Genomic DNA, 17,500 nt, shown 5'->3' with positions numbered 1-17,500 from the left:
GAAGTGGACTTCCTTCAAAAATATCCACAAGCGCCACAAGATAAGTGATTTTTCAGTTAAAAGCCAACCCAAACATTACATCTGGTGATTTGCAGACCTCTCTTGCAGCATCTGGGACAGATGTGCATGGTTCCACAATAAGAAGAAAACTCAGTCAACATGGCTTTCATGGGATGGTTGCTGAAGAAGCCTCTGCTCTCAAAAAAGAACAAAACTGCTTGTCACAACTTTGCCAGAGAGCACCTGGAGATACCTGAAGTCTTATTCTGTGGACAGATTAGTCAAAAATTGAACTGTTTGGTCATAACCAAAACCGCCATGTTTGGGCAAAAACGCAATTCTGCCTACCACCTAGAGAACCTTCTCCCAAGTGAATAATGGTGGTTTCAAATTGTCTGCAAATCTCCAGGTGTAATGTTTGGGTTGGCTTTTACCTGAAAAATCACTTTTCTTGTGGCGCTTGAGGATATTTTTGAAGGAAGTCCACTTCTAGGCAGATGTTAAGTCACTCTTAAAGCTCTCCATTTGTAGATGATTTGCCTCACGGTGGACCGATTGAGCTCAAATTTTTTTTTATGAATTTATAACTGTCCCCAGACAAATGTGTAACATCAAAACTCTATTCCTGAGATCCTCTGAGATTTGTTTCCCTTTTAGCATGTCTGACCTGTATGGGTTCACTTTGGTGAGCCTAAACTGACCTGGTTTTATCTCTGTTTTATCTAGTGCCGCCCAATTTCTTTCCTAAAGATCTCTCATTACATTGGTCTATTTCATCAACCAATTTGGCCAACCTGATTGTGTTTACCTTGCTCGATTTAAGCAATGCAGCTCAGGGTTCACAAACTTTTGCACATACAACATTCGTCAAATAATTTGTTTTATCTGTTTTAACAATTGATTTCTGGAAAATAAAAATGTTGAATTGATAAACAAACATCTGTTATTTCATATAAAAAATACTGGTATTGATAAAAATGAATTAATAATGGTTAAAATAAATAAAATTCCAAAAGGCTCAAGGGGTTCACAAACTTTCGCACTTGACTGTATGCTTCTTTTTGAAATTTTCATTCCCTCACTGCAACAATGAAAGAGTTCTAAAAAAGAGGGTCTACATTCTAAGCAGCTGTCTGCACTGTATTCTTGAGTTTTGAGGCTAAAAACTAAAAATCTTTAAGTGTTAAGCAAACCGCCCACACTCGAGATAACTTAAATTCAAATGTAATGGAACTTTAAACCTGCAGTGTGTAGAATTTTGGGTTTTATTTCCTAGCAGATTTTGTAGAAAGTAATTATAATATCCATAAGTACATTTAATTTAGTGCATAATAGCTGAAAAAAAAGTTTTGAATAATTTTTTTTTCCTTAGAAAGGGTCTCATATATGTCCATATTTCTGCATATTTTGGACCAAGGCCTAGTGCCGCCATCTTGAAAGTGTCATAGTTGGAATGTCATCAGGTGCATTGTTTAAAATTTAGAATTGTTCTTGTCCTTGAAGGCCACTGTAGCTTCTGTTATTATTCAAAAGGGGTGGGGTTACCCAGGGAGCGCTGCATTCTAGAACTTTGTAGAACTTTCTTGATGATGTCATATTACACACTGGCAACACCTTTAAGTTTCAAGTTCTACATACTTAGAATTCCAAAAAGTGAAAGTTCTGCCAAATCATTATTTTTTATTCAGACATTTTTTTTTTAAATAAACATTTGACCGACTTGGTTTTGTTTATCTGTCTGACTGATAATTATTTGGCACAACACACACATAATAAGTTGTCTCAAAAGGCAGCTGTCCTTGAAACCCAAATAGTAAGTCTCTTTTTTCCCTGCTGTCCATTATTCTAACTTTCCCTTTTGTCTTCCAGATGAGATCGACATGTTGGAGCGTCTGTGGCTGTCAGGAATCTGTCATAACGATAAGATAGAGGTAAGACGCCTCACACATTCACTCTCCATCATTCCCCAGATTCACTCACTCAACCTTTAAAGGGGGAAGGGGCGGCACTGGCGAAATGGGCAGGGAGGGAGATCGCCTCTTGAGTGCAGGGTCGGAGGTTCGATCCCCCGCTTACCCGCCACATGTCCAAGTGTCCCTGGGCAAAGAGACACTGAACCCCACATTGCTCCCGATGGTTCAGCAACAGCTACTGCCATCGGTGTATGAGTGTGTGTATGAACGGGTGAATGTGTTAAGATATGTAAAGCGCTTTGGGCTTAGAAAATAGGACAAAAAACGCCATATAAGTCAAGTCCATTTACCATTTAAAGTTGTGCTACTAACCTTGTGTAAAGCCCCTATCTCACTGGGCTGCGACTGTTTGCGACAAGTTGGAGACTGCATTTGCGAGGGAGTCTCTAAACTGTCTCCAAACGTTTGCGGAGGTCTCAATTTCCTCGCATGAGTCGCAGAGCCGCGCAGTCCTGTCGCATGAATTTTGAACATGTTCAAAAAAAGTGTGCGACAAATCTAGTCTCAAAATAGTCTCAGAGTGGTCGCATGTGTCTCAAACGCGTTGCAAACCCTTCTCAATTTAGTTTCCGCGAGTCAGAAAGTGCGAGCAATGTCAGACAACTTTGCGAGGGGTTGGCGACATATGAAACTAAATTGTGACTGATTTGAGACAAAAATTAGACTGACATTCCGTTCGTGCGACGCTCGCCAGACGTTCGCGAGACATAAATGCGACCTCCTGGCAAGTGTTGGGCAGGACATTCACAAACGTGTCGTGAGGAACCAACTCAGTGAGACTGCAAGTGAAAATTGTCGCTAATTTGCATATTTTGTCGCAATTTTGTGTCTCCAACTTGTCGCAAACAGTCGCAGCCCAGTGAGATAGGGGCTTAACGAGCGCTGTCCATGGTGCTGATCTAACTGCAACCCCAGACCAGACATACTGTAGGCATGTCCTTAAACAGTTGGTGTAATTACTGGTATCCCTGCTTCAGTGAATTAAAAAGAAGACATTATCAAGTTAAAAGAGATGCACTACCCTGAATACAGCCACATTTTCAGTTCATAATTACCTTGTTGTTTGTGTTACCAGTGACCAGAGTGAAGTGAATGTTGTGCTTCTTGTCTGACAGTGTATCATCACTTGTAAAACTCGCTGATAAATATGATACTGATGCCAGTCATTAGGGGGAAAGTGTACTGTTCCAATCTCAAAGCTATGTGATGGAAATTCATGTGGCAACAGCTGTTTTCTAAGTGGCAAAAAATTTACAAAATCAAGACTTTCTTACATAATTGAAATTGCATTCATGCTCCTGCTTGCCTTCAGTTAATGTTGTCTTGCTCACATTTGAAAACACAAGTTAATTGCTGTGTTTCAGATGCCCCCCCCCCCCCCCCCCCCTTGCATGTTGATGTTGTTTCGATCAATCGCACACCTTACAAACCATCACTACAGGTCTCGTAGAGGCTCAGGCACTCAATTTGGTGTGGTAGAAAGTCAAATTATAGTGTGTTCCCTTGGATAAATAAACCAAATAGTGTGTGTACTTAGTATATTGGTTGCGATTGCCCACTGGAACCAAAACATTTGTTACAAAGTAATTATAATTATTGAGTCAAGAGTGAGTGTAGCCTGGCTGCAGATTGGAGCTATGAATGTTTCAATTTGAGTGGATGAAGTGGGCCTGAAAAGCTATTTATTTGATGCCATTTGTATTTTTATTTTTATGCCTCTGTAAAGCACTTTGAATGGCCTTGCGTCTGAATTGTGCTACAGAAATAAACCTGCCTTGCCTTGCCAACCGGATATTTTTATGAAGACTGACATATGTTGGTCCATAATTCAGTTATGTGAGCGCTGGACCTCTGAAATATCACATCAGATAAATGCTCTGACACACGGTGACAGCAAAGGATCCTCTATTCTACTGCTGGTTGTAATTAACTTTTTATCATATGTCTGGAGGACAAATTGGCCCTGTTTAGTATATAGTCTGCTATATCATCTCCGCCCCTCCCTTCTCATATATGCTTTAGTGTGTGTGTGTGTGTGTGTGTGTGTGTGTGTGTGTGTGTGTGTGTGTGTGTGTGTGTGTGTGTGTGTGTGTGTGTGTGTGCGTGTGCGTGTGTGTGTGTGTGTGTGTGTGTGTGTGTGTGTGTGTGTGTGTGTGTGTGTGTGGGTGGGTGGGTGGGTGGGTGTGTGTGTGTTGTCTATATAAGGATGAAATAAATCGCCTGTGCCTCAGAGTGGGAGCTCATGTTGAATACAGAGAGAATGAAATCTAAGATTGTGGGTCGCAAATTAATGGTCATTAACAACACAGTAGGGTTATGTAAATTATCAGGATTATTGTTTAGGGGGTCTGTGTGTGTGTGTGTGTGCGTGTGTGTGTCTGTGTGTGTTTGTGTGTGTTTGCATGTGCGTTTGCATGTGCGTGTATTGTATTTCTATTGTTTTTGTATTGTTGTTCTTGTTAAAGACATTAAAAACCAATAAATATATCAATAATCCTATTCTATTGTATTCTAGGTGATGAGCAGTAAGCTGGACATAGACAACATGGCGGGGGTCTTCTACATGCTGCTGGTGGCGATGGGTCTCAGTCTGCTGGTCTTTGCGTGGGAACATCTGGTCTATTGGAAACTGCGACACTGTGTGAAGAGTACCGGCGGAATGGACTTTCTCCTGGCTCTCAGCAGGGTAAGTGAAGGCAGCACAGACATCCCTGACACATTAACAACAAGCGCTCTGGCCTTATTGCGTCAGAAATAGGCTAATTTTACTGTATATTAAAGGCCTACTTCACAGGTGGGAATATGAAGGTGTATTGAATTCTGAGATCCTATGTAGTATTAATGTGCAAAAAAAAAATTGAAATTCGTTCATCCTAGCCTCAGAAAAGGCAGAAAGAGTGTTTTATGGTCTTAATGTCTAACCCTACATTTCTCTTACTGTGAATTTTTTTTGCACATTTATACTACATAGGATCTCAGAATTCAATACACCTTCATATTCCCACCGGTGAAGTAGGCCTTTGATGTTTTTTTTTTGGCATTTTTATGCTTTATTGATAGTGTAGAGACAGAGTTGAAATGGGGCAGAGAGGGGAGTGACATGCAGAGAACGGCCGCGGGCTGGAATAGAACCCGGGTCCCCTGCTGGGCGAGGCCCATGGGGGGGACGCCCTACCAACTGAGCTAAGGGCGCCCCCTCTGTATATTAATGTTAAGTTGATTTTATTTGTCAACTAACATAAGGTTACATTGAAATGTGTCTGGTCGCATATCCCCTCTCAAAGTACCACATTTCGGAGGGGGTCAGAGCGCAGGGTCAGCCATAGTACAGCGCCCCTGTGAATTAATATGCAAGACAGATGAAAGAATATACATTTCCAAAAGTGGTCCAAAATAATCTCCACAAAGTTTTAAAAATAATTCAAACTTCCTGCAAGGTTTTGAAAATACTTAGTTCTTACATTTTAATTTCAACTAAAGGCTACAGCTGCTGATTGTCATGCCCCTCAGCCAGAGAGGGCCAGACCCAATCAGTGACACATCGGAGCAGGTGCATAATGTTCCAGGGAGCGTTGGTAAATCTATGCAGGAGCAGATGTTATGACTCACGGTGTCAACGGTGTCAAAACCTGTTTGGAATAGATTGACAACAAGAAAAAGTTGTTGTACTGATTGCAGCCGTGAGTTCAACTTATTTCAGGGAAAGTTAAAGGTGCAGTGTGTAATATGACATCATCAAGAAAGTTCTACAAAGTTCTAGAATGCAATGCTCCCTGGGTAACCCCAACCCTTTCGAATAATAACAGAAGCTACAGTGGCCTTCAAGGACAAGAACAATTCTAAATTTTAAACAATGCACCTGATGACATTCCAACTATGACACTTCCTAAATGGCGGCACTAGGCCTTGGTCCAAAGTATGGATAAATATGAACATATATGAGACCCTTTCTAAGGAAAAAAATATTAATTCTAAAAAAAAAAATCAGCTATTATGCACTAAATTAAACGTACTTATGGATATTATAATTACTTTCTACTAAATCTGCTAGGAAATAAAACCCAAACTTCTACACACTGCAGGTTTAAAATACAGATGAGGTTTTAAGGTGGACTTAGCGATTGTGGAGAATACTTCTGTGTGTGCGCGCTGGAAAAACAAATCCAGTGTTAATACACAGCCTACGCTCTGTAAACAAAGGTGCCCACCGTAGCTAGCAACATGCCAGTCTACAGAGCCTTGACTGCCATTAAACAATGGATTTTTCTTTTGCAGTACACACAGTATGTGAAGGTAATGATTTGTGAAGAAATTTTCACTAATTTTGACTAAAACTTATTTTGACAACAAGCGTTCTCCAGAATCACCATTAAAGCTGGGGTATGTGATTTCTGATTGGTCAAAGTTAACATGAGCTGTACACTTTGACCAATCAGAGCGAGGCTTCCGATTCTCTGTTCATATTGGCTGTTGAGACTGTCAATTCACTTTGGCACGACTTTGTTGGTGTAGAGCGTGTCAGGGAGGGACCATAGGGGAGGGACCAAAGAGAACAAGTGGAGCGGTTGAGGTATTTGAATTCGAATCTCTATCCCAACTGCCATTTTCTCCCCAAATCCTCCACCCCAGCTTTAACTCTACCTTGAATAAAGAGTGTTCAGATTTCTGATATAAACAAGGGTAGGTTGGTTGCACAGAAGTAGGCACCATTTTAATATGTGCATACTTGTTTCCTGCCAGCTAGAATAAACAATGTGGTTGAGCCAGTAAAAGAGGAGCATCAATGTTTTCCGTCTTTGGCATCATGCCCAAGAGAAAGGCCAAGGGGTCCCGGGGCAGAGTGATCATTTAGTTTTCTTTAAGAGCTGACACAAATGCTGTAGGTTCAGCTCAGGGGTTGTGCAAATATTTGGTACAGATACTCAGACGCACTTACAGGGGTCGAGGTAAAGGGCAGAGGGAGCTTTTAGAGGACAGAGAGACAGAAAGAGGAGGGAAGAGAGTGGATGAAATGTCTGGAAAGAAAAGAAAAGGGTAAGAAAGTCCGGGTGAAAAAGAATCCTGAGATTTGCGGTCACACTTTCAGCTCACCCTGGTAAACTCTTGGTAATATCTGAGTGGCAGTGCATTTGTGAAAGGGGCTTAGGCCTTGTGTATCTTCTGCTATATGTAATATATTGAACACAGCTCTACTGTTCTATTGAGAATTCATATTGAACATGTGAGTTAAAATCCATTCTATCCCCTACAGTCTCTGATATCCATATATCCCGTAAGCTACAGTGTGTGTGTGCTGAAAGAGAATCGATTGTTAATACACAGCCTATGCTTTGTAACCTGGTAATTGGCAAAACGGGCCCACCATAGCTATCAATATACCTATCTACAGAGCCTAGGTTGTGTATTAACCCTGGATTTAGTTTTTTCAACTGGAATACATGGAATACATCAAGATTAAGAATAAACATTAGAAAAGCGAATGTAAAATATGATAAAACATTTAAAAAAGCGAATGAATAAAAGATAAAACATTTACAGGTTAAAAGGGAAACAGAAAAGTAATCCTCCTTCCAAGAAAAAAAAACATCGCTTCCGTGGAAAGGGGCATTCCGGAACCAGACCCGAGCTAGATTCCAATCTCCCAAACGAAATGCTGTAGTGGGCTTTAAAAAAACCCTCTTTGCAGCTTGGACCTATGTGGCTCGCCTTAACCCAATCACTGAACCACCCAAGTTTCAATTTCACAGTGTGCTGTGTGTAATGCTATGGGGGACGGGGGGGGGCGATAGGTCTTGTGGGACTGTAGGGACTGCTGATTCATTCGTCCGGAAGGGCCTTTATTACCTCTCTCTATCAGATATGTGTCCTGGTGTGGAAGCTAGATTTAGAGGGGGGTGAGGGGGGGGGGGGGGGGGCTCCAAACACACTCAGTCATTAAGATGTGACAGATATCGATGGGGTATTATGAATCAACTTCACGTACGAAAGAATGATAATAGAGTGTCTGTGATTCACCGGGCTCTCCTCAGCACTGCTAATAGAGTGCCGTATATCTACAGGGAGGTGTAACAATATACAAAGGTAAGGGGGGAGTAAGAGCAGGGGTAGGTTTGCCCCTTATCTGACACGATTTTAAGAACTGATCCATTCTCTACATGAGGGTTTTTCTTTTCACATTCAAAGAGATGACACGAGGAGCAAGTAATTTACATGCCTCTCACGGGTTTTTATTTCAATGTTTTATTCATGTCAATCTCTGCTGCTGAATTGTAAAAAAAAAGCACTCGGGTTAGCCCTTCATCACAGCGCCTGTTCAGAGCAGCTCATTAAAAAATAAGTGAGAAAGATCTGATTTTTACTCAAGTGTCCACACAGAAAAGGCAACAAAGACTTGTGAAAAATAAAGAAAATACAATGTTCGAGGAATTTTCATAAAATATAAATGTAATATGTGATGTATAAAATGCATTCATTATTACAAATATATACATTCCTTTCTGGAAGAGTTTTAAAACAATAGGTTGATATTAAATGTAATACTGTATATGCTTACTGTTTTTTACGGTTTTCATACAATATAAATGTAATATGTGATAAAGGCATTCTTTATTCCAAGAACAGCATGTTTTTGAGATTAGGATTCATTTGTCTTGCTTTCTCGCATCAACCTCTCTTGTCCTTGTTAATTCCACACACATACAGTCCTTTTTGGAAGAGTTTTAAAACAATAGGTTGATTTATATATTAATGTAATAGAAGTATTCTTACTGGACGGGCAAATCATGTTTCAATCGATCTCAGAAAGTCAGGCTTTTATGAAAGTGTTTCTCTTTGCAAGAAGAACTGGAATCAATTACGTTTTTGTTGCCACTAAAATCTCTAACATGTAGTGAAGGGAGAAAATCACATTATATTTAGATCAAGCAACATAAACACTTCCATTTTACAGTGTCTGCTGGGAAAAGACAGGCAGAGAAAACAAGGAACTCTTTTGGTTTCAGTTTAGGAAAAGGAGCTGGCATCTGTGTGGAAGTAGATTGTCTTTAAATGCAGCAGGCCTATCTATCCAAAGCTCTTTTATAACAAAAAAAAACAAGCTCTGTTGCTTTTCTCTCCCAGACTGTTTTGTCATCTCTCTAAAAGCTTTAAACCCCCTCTACAATTATTGTCGACAGGGCTTTTGGAGAAACCCCAGTCCTGTGCCAGAGGGATATTCTCTGTGCTGAAAGCTTTCTTTGGTCTGATAGAGAAGAATTGGCACAACAATACGCTCGGGAAACTACATCTAAAGTTTTCTCCAAAACTCTCATCAAATTAATAGCCTGCTTTGTAACATTTTTTGAAACAAATTTCATATGGGTAAATGGGCAAAAATGAGACATTCTTCGTCTTAAGAAAATTAGATAAAACAAAGATGGTTATCTCTGTCTGTCACACTGTCATTCACAAACACACACAGACACACACTCACACACACACACAGACACAGTTCCTCATTATCATACTGTTCAGCCCGCTGGTCTAATTGCATCTCTCTTTCATGTCTCTACCCAGGGGATGTACAGTTGCTGCCAGTTTGAGGACGAGACGGGAGGCATCTTGCCCCAGTACCACGCCATGGGCAACATGCCTACGATAGCCCAACAACACCTGGTTACGGCCACAGTAAACAACACCACTGCCTTCGCCATGGTGTCACAGCAGAAACACAACCAGCAACAGCAGCAACAGGGGCCCACCTACACCACCATGTTACCCGGGTCGCCCCCCAACACAGGGCACTCTGCGGTGGCCATGGGACCCTCCAACAGCCCCTTACTGGAAGGCCCAATGCCCTGCTCTACGTTCCTGCCTCGGCATGATCGCAGACTGGCCGTGGTGGATCGCTGGAACAGGCCGAAGCCGGAGAAAGTCCTGAGCGCGGGCAGTGCTGGAGGAGTGGGCGTCGGGGGGATAGCGGGAGGCATCACTGAAATACAGGCGCAGCAGCAGTACCAACAGAACCTTGGGCAGCACTGGAGCCTGCCAGGAGGGGGTGTGGGTGTGGGTGTGGGTGTAGGTGTAGGTGTAGCAGGGGGAGTGGGAGTGGGTGACACAGGGCTAGATGAATATAAGCGCTACTACGGGCCCATAGATCCGGAAGGGTTAGGAGCAAGCACGGATCAACAGATAGGCGGGGTCCCCCAGCAGACTCCAAAGGCAATTCCCAGGGGCCCCAAAGCTACGGGGATGCCTCTATTGCCTGCTAAAATCCAGGGGCACCCAATCCCCAAGCCACCTCCGACAATGCCATCTTCCCCACGGAGGCCTCCTTTCTGGCGCCGTGGCAGCCTGGCTCAGCCCAGGAGAAAGAGCTCAGCGGGAGGACCCCTGTATGAGAATATTCTCCCTCTGGGGCGGCGGGGAGGTGGGAGGTACGGGGCAGGGGATGGAAGTGGACGGAGGGGGCGACGTCCTATCCGACCCCCTCCTCTGCCTGTGCCCATCACCTCACCAACGCACACCCCCACCACTCCCACGTCTCCATGCCGTTTCTACTCCTCCTGCTCGAGTGCCTCTTCCACTACCTCTACATCGTCCTCCACATCTTCCTCGTCCTCTGTCTCACTCTCTCGATCAAACTCCCCCTCGTCTTGCACCAGCGACAGCTCCTACAACTCTTCGCTGAGTTTCCGGTATCGAGCGGGCGACCGGGAATTAACTGTGGACGACGATTACGATTCTGATTTGCTAACGGAAGAATCCAGCCTTCTACTGGGGTCGTCGCGTAGGAAAATACGATCGCGTCGCATGTCGTCGCGATCGTTGCCGTGCACTCCGCCACCCCCGCCGGTGCCGCCCCGGAAGCCGCGGCCTCACAGAGATTTGGGCCGAGAGAGGACAGGCAGTCAGCTGGCCCAACTGCAGGAGTGGTGGGCGTCCTGGGCCGATAGAGAGCGAGGGAGGGGGGGAGCGACAAGCCGTGGAGAGGCAGCAGGAGGAGTTGGAGGAGTGGGTAGAGAGGAGAAGAGGCAACACAAAGAGAGAGAGCGCGAGAGGAAGAGGAGAAAGAAAGGACGGAAGAAGAAGAAAAGGGAGGAGAGGGAGAGAGAGAGGGAACGAAAGCGACGCCATGCAAAGAAGAAGAAAAAGAAAGATGATAAGACCAGGAAGAGAGAGCGGAAAAGGTCAGAGCAGGAGGGAGGAGATGCAGAGAAAAGAGAGGAGCTCAAATCAGGGACACCAGACTACCCACCGTCGTACCCCCCGGGTGCCCTGAGGCGAGAGTCTTTTCGGAAGAAGAGTGAAAGCTCAATCAGAAGCTACGGGTGGAACATTCCGGCAGAAGAGGAGCGGAAAGAAAGAGAAGAGAAAGAGAGGGATGATGGGGAAGACAGAGGGAAAGAGAGATCTCTCAGACGAAGGAATAGCAAGCAGTATCCTAGCTCTAGCAGTAAGCCATCAACTTCTGTCAAGTTCTGGAGAGGGGGCAACACAGCCTCCGATGCCATTCCATCTGCCTTTCTGCCCTTGTTGCCTGTCTCCTCTAAAAGGAGAAAGAGTAAAAGTTCGGACAGGGATGTTGTAGGAGTGGAAGGGGAGAGAAGGCCGTTGCTTGGACGTCCCGGGAGAGGGGAGGTGCACTCCAAGGAGGGCTTGTCGTTCCATGAGTGGGAGTCTACGGTAGAGGGGGAGGAAGACGATTCTGAGCTGGAGAGGAGGAAATCTGACCGTGGCAAAAGGCGAAGAGAAAGGACAATGTCGGACGAGGAGCGGGAACGTGATAAGGTGATCGGGATATATTCAGATGACGAGGCGTCTTCGGGAGAGTTTGGGAAGTTTGAGAGGTACTGGGAGGACCACGAAGGAAGGGCGGTAGGAGGGATCGGAGGGGGAGGGTGGTTCTTCAGTACCTACCCATCAAGGGAAAAAGCCGGCAGCATCAACAGTAGAGATGACCTGTTCTTGGAGCGAGGAGAGAGATGGGGGACTGCAGAAGGCGGGTGGGGTGGGCCAGGGGGAGATGTAGGAGAGAGAGGTTGGGGATCGGGATCACAATGGCCTCAGCCTCCGCTCACACCGCCACCCCCTCGACGGTACTGGTCAGTGGACAAGCTCCACATACAAGATGAGAAGAAAAGTAGACGCAGGTCAAAAGACAAGGGGAGAGAGCAGGTAGCTTGTCCGCCCTACCAATCCCCACCACACCATCCGCACTCCACCCATCCCTCCAAATGGGCCCGAATCACCTCGCGAAGTCAGGAAGAGCTGTACCACCACTGCCAGAGCTACGGTGGGCCCCTGAAGCCAAAACACCGCCAGGACTCCTCGTCCTCCGCGAAACCGGAACGCTCGCAAAATCCATCCAAATCTGGCAGCCAGTCAAACCTCAGCAGTATCCAGCAGCGGACACAGAGAACAGATCGGGATAGAGATAGAGATAGGGATCGAGGAAGGCAAACATCCTCACCTCCGACCTTAGTACCGAACTTGCCGCCCCCTCTCCCTGCCTTGCCAGCACCCCCTTCCTCATCTCACTCTATCCACGCTCCTGCCCTGACCTCCTCTTCGTCCATATCATCTCCCTCGGTGGTCTCGTCCACCCCCGGGGCGCCCCAGGCTTCGGCAAGTGCTAAACTACAGTATCAGAGATTGCGCAACGTACCTCAGCCCCAGAGGTTCCCGCAGTCTCCCCACTTACCCCTCAAAGCCAAGAGCCTGTGTTCACGAAGGGGCTCGGCCCATTTCTCCAGTGTTGAGAGTGAGGTCTGAAGTATCATCAAGGTATTCAACAAGTCGTATGCGAAAAGCCCTGTGAAAGTGACGCTAAGTAGGTTAATACGATGTGAATCTGCCTGCCAGTAAAAAAAAACATGGCGGTGCAGTGAAGTCGGTACAATACTGGGCCCTTTCCTCATGTTCCGCACAAACAAACTTACAAAACAAACAAGCAAACCCAATGGGGTGGGTCAGATGAAACCAGTAGCAAATCTTGTGCTTACTGTTGTCACCTTTTCAATCCCCTCAGTATGTGAAAGACTACAACCACGGCAACAACTTTGCATTCTGAACCGGGGTTTAACCAACACACTAAACAGCTAATCAAGACATTACAAGTGGCACCACTGAAGAACACTCCTTTGCTACGGACAGTAAAGGGCTTTGGAGGTCGAAGCAGAGCAGTAGTTTGTATTCAAAAAGGATTCTTAATGCTTTCTGAGGGCTCAGGAACTTTGTAGTACTGTATACCCGCTGCTCTCGGGAGCCTTCGAAACAGAAACACTGTTCTTAAGATTTTTTTCTCTTAATCAAATTGCTTACCCCTATACTTTCCTTTTTCCTTGAAAAACAAAAAAAAAACTGTTTACACCCCCGCAGAACTGTGACGCCCCCCCAAGGCAACTTTGTTTTTGTATGATTATAGATTATTGTCTAGAGGGAGAGGAGGGTTATAATAACCACTTTGTCTTTTTTCGTTTGTTATCCATGCACCATCTTTTATTTATTGACTTTTTGTTCTGTCCAATCATTTTCCAAATTTTTGTTTTCCTCTTATCTTATCTTCCACAATGTTATTTTTTCTTTGATTTTACTTTTTCAATTTTACTCTGCCGTGCCAATTTATCTACATCTCTCGTCATCTCCTTTCCCGTCCACACTCCTCTTGGCTCCTTCTCCTTGATGTGATTATTCTGTGAGTCTGTGCTCTTTCCGTGTTTATATCTTGACAACAGGGTAAGTCGACTGTGGCTGATATTTTGTTATTTTGGCTTAATGAAAAAGCTGAGTGCCAAACTTGAGTAGAGCTCGACATCAATCTGTGCAACGTTAGCTGCTGAGTTTTCCCATTTATCTCGAGTATTCCATCATCTCCTGAAAAATGTGCACATGCAAATAAAATACAGTACACATTCGCTCAATAATACACACATAAAGGGCAGCAAACACACACTTGCTTTGCAGTCAACTCATCGATTCTCTTTCTTGAGCAATACATTATTCCATCCACTGTTCATAATATACATTTTTATACTTTGAAAAAACCTTTATTTTACTTCTATGTTGTAGTTGTTAATGTTATTGATGGTGTTCTATATATCAAAACATGTATTAAGTCTAATACAATGTAAGCACTGTGCCATACTACTCAAGAATGCACATGGAAAATTCTCTCAACTACCTAACAAACTACGACAATGGAGGCAGTGTCTTTTTCTCTTATTGTATTTCACTGAATGTAAAGTTAGCCACCAATAACTGTGCTGCAGCAACAATCTCCAAAATGGAAAGTGTAGCATTTCTGATGGCTAGTATGTGTGTTAATTTCAAAGGGATATACAAATAAGTGACTTCAGTGCATTAATGATGTGAGCAACAGTATACCAAGCCTGGCAGGGAAAGTGTACTTGATAGATGATATCAACAATGGGTTAAAGTTCAAATGTATTTTAATTTGTTTCCAATTGATTTTCTTTTACAAATAAATTGATACAATTGGTGCCAACATTAGAATACAGTAAACATTTGCAAAACCTAAAAACTATTCAACCCAGGTTTGCCTGCCATCAAGCATAAGATATGTCTCTAACAAGCTCGGTGGAGCAACACAGTTTTGTTAGACAACGTGAAAGATTGTTGCAGGGAAAAAAAATACTTATTATAGCCTTATGCTAATTGCTCCTGCCATACAGTATGTTTCGTGTAAAGTGACGTTTGAGTATGAAGGTATGCATTTGAATCAACTTTGTCTGGCAATATGCTACCAAGGAAAGTGTGATTAGATAGAGTAGGAGAGGATTTTGAGTGGTGTGAAATCAGTTCCAGTCCAATTGCCGTTTTGATGTCAATATGAGACTGTGCCTATGGGGATGACGTAGTTCTGAAGAAGTGCTGACTTGCTGACTGGTGGTGGTGTGTGAAAGATAGCAGTAGCACCTCCCGTTACCGTGGGATGTTGTTTTTTAAAATGTATTTCTCACCTCCTTGTAAATGATTTCTTAAGAGCTGTAGCTTTTAAAATCCATGACCAAGCTGACACCAGCAGTTACACTCCGATGTCAAGCACTTAGCTAGGTAGCTTGTTAGCATCAACATTAGAATAGTTTAGCATCAGGAGACCTGGACACTAGTGGAGTTTTAGTGAGGAGGCTCAACAACATCGTGTGTCCCTGCGTTCCGAATCGCATACTCTTTCTTTTGTCTATTCTACATACTACATCCGACAATAAAAATAATCTAGTTAGGATGCAGTAGGCATACTATTGGGACATACTTTTCTCTCTTATTTCATCATAACATTGCGCCTCGATCTTGCCTCTTGCTTTTATATCCGTCGCATCCCTGTTTGTTTTCATATGGAGGCTTTGTCGATGTGACGTCACTTCACGTGCGCACCGGATTGTGGGTCAGAATCGCCCAAATAGGATGCTGTTTTCAACACTAACAATCTTGACCGGATGAAGTAGGACATCCGGGTACTTCTAACCATCCTAAATCTGGCCACAAGAAGCGGGACATCCTAAATCTTTTTTCTACATACTATATAGTAGAAAGTATGCGATTCGGAACACAGGGTGTGTGTGTGTGTGTTTCAGATGGTCATAATGCCTAAGCAATCGTCCCATAACAGTCTGGTTAGCGCGTGTTGCTAACACCTGGAACTGCATCTGAGCCATAATTTTACTTCAGCTGAAGAAAAACAAAAAAAGGACTTAAGTTTTTAACATAAACTTGTTGTGTGAAATTTGTTTGTCTTTCTTTCTACTATTATATTAGGTGGTGGTGGTGGTGGTGGGTTTAGCGTTTAGAGAAAAAATGTTGTTAATCATCTTGATATTTTGAATATTGTTACGCATTCCAAGTCCATTTCAGTAACAATAGAAAATATGTGTTGAAATATACGTATTCCCTCACATTCACCAACAACCGGGGAATTTTGTTTTCAAGATTACATATTTACTTAATTAACAAACAAAAAAAGATTGACTGTATGAAGCCAAGTTGGATGCAGTTCAGGGCTTTGCTTGTTACAACAATCAACAGTTTATAAAAATATCAATTAAACCAGAATAAGTGTGAAACGTATGTGCATTCACACCGCAAGCAACTCTAAGTCCGCTGTCCCCAAATACAACAATCTTCATAACTTTGCCATTGAGAAGTTTGCTGTTGAAAAAAAAAATCATGTTGGCTCATTTTTCTGGCTGTGTTAAAGCTGGGGTATGTGATTTCTGATTGGTCAAAGTTAACATGAGCTTCACACTTTGACCAATCAGAGCGAGGCTCCGATTCTCTGTTCTTATTGGCTGTTGGGACTGTCCATTCACTTTGGCACGACTTTGCTGGTGTAGAGCGTTTCAGGGCGGGACCATAGGGGAGGGACCAAAGAGAACAAGCGGTTGAGGTATTTGAATTCGAATCTCTATCCCAACTGCAATTTTCTCCCCAAATCCTCCACCCCAGCTTTAAGTGAGCTGGTAGAAATCGATCATTGTGCAATAGTACAACATGGAAGCTGCTAGTGGTGTGAACGCAAAGCTTGGGTCTATCATCACAAATGGATTGAGCCACTTATCTTTCCTACTCTCCCCTCTTTTCCCCTCATGTCTATCCATTGTGTTGGTGCGTGTCTGCTATTGTAAAGCTGGTCTGTTTAAAAAAAAATAATAACATGAAGAGTACCTGTGGATATATTTATTTCATCTAAAAAAAAAGAATAGCATATATAAATATATATATGATAGTATATTTCAAAGCGTTAGAACTATGTTATATAAGTTTGTCTACTAAATTTTCGGTATTATCTCAATGAAAAATGTCTTTTTTGTCTGTTTTGTCCGTCTCTCCTTGTTGTCTGGAACCTCCTGCCTACTCCCCCTCCTCCCCCCCAAAGTGAAAACCAGAGACCAGTACGTAACTGTGTTTTTGACTCACTCAAGACCAACCATCCGCCTCCATTAGCTACTGTAGCTAAACGCTTAGATTTCAACCTGAAGTGACAATGTGGGCGGGGTGTGTGCAAGTGTCTTACGACCATGTCACTGTAGCAGTGGCGGTGTGTGTGTTTGTCCACCCAGAGGGGCCTTTATTCTTGGTTTGGGCTACAGATTAACGACTAAATACAAACCTGATACAGCAGCTTTTACCACAACACTCAATTGGAAAGGGGTCACACACTCTCGAAACCTGTTTTTGGGGTTCAAATCAGACCCTGAAATTTGGTTCTATTACCATGTAGAGAAAGGAGACCTCTTCGACACACAATGTAGAGAGCAGCGCACACTTATTTTTGCATCTCCTAGGAGCTGTATTGCTATCCAAAAACATGCACAGCTACCCCTGTCAACTATACGGTGTGTGTATTTATAAGGAATTTGACACACGTACATTGCGTGTACATAGCTGTCCAGTAAAATGAAAGAAAAAAATACAACTCTACAACAACCAACACACTTGTTTCTTTATGAATTTTACAAGCTAATATGACAAATGCAAAGGGCAGGGCTACATTTGATCGCTAGTGTGGTTTCCATTTAGCGCTAAAAATT

At 43.3% G+C, this 17,500-nt stretch overlaps 1 protein-coding gene across 1 annotated transcript in view; it reads left to right on the top strand.

Moving 5' to 3' along the window:
* The window catches only part of LOC307264131 (uncharacterized protein), a gene marked incomplete at both ends in the record, with an annotated part of 108,829 nt that extends 96,104 nt beyond the window's left edge, over positions 1 to 12,725 (top strand). Inside the window, 5 exons of the mRNA XM_080045403.1 lie at positions 1,870 to 1,931; positions 4,489 to 4,659; positions 9,528 to 10,020; positions 10,108 to 10,964; positions 11,430 to 12,725. Of these exons, the coding sequence (XP_079901529.1) occupies positions 1,870 to 1,931; positions 4,489 to 4,659; positions 9,528 to 10,020; positions 10,108 to 10,964; positions 11,430 to 12,725 (2,879 nt within the window). The remainder of the gene's footprint in view (positions 1 to 1,869; positions 1,932 to 4,488; positions 4,660 to 9,527; positions 10,021 to 10,107; positions 10,965 to 11,429) is intronic.
* Positions 12,726 to 17,500: the final 4,775 nt, after the last annotated feature.

The sequence above is a fragment of the Ammodytes marinus genome (assembly GCF_949987685.1).
Source record: "Ammodytes marinus genome assembly, chromosome: 17".
NCBI lineage: Eukaryota > Metazoa > Chordata > Actinopteri > Uranoscopiformes > Ammodytidae > Ammodytes > Ammodytes marinus.
The sequence above is the reverse complement of the archived record's forward strand: the minus strand, read 5'-3'. Positions and strand labels throughout refer to the sequence as shown.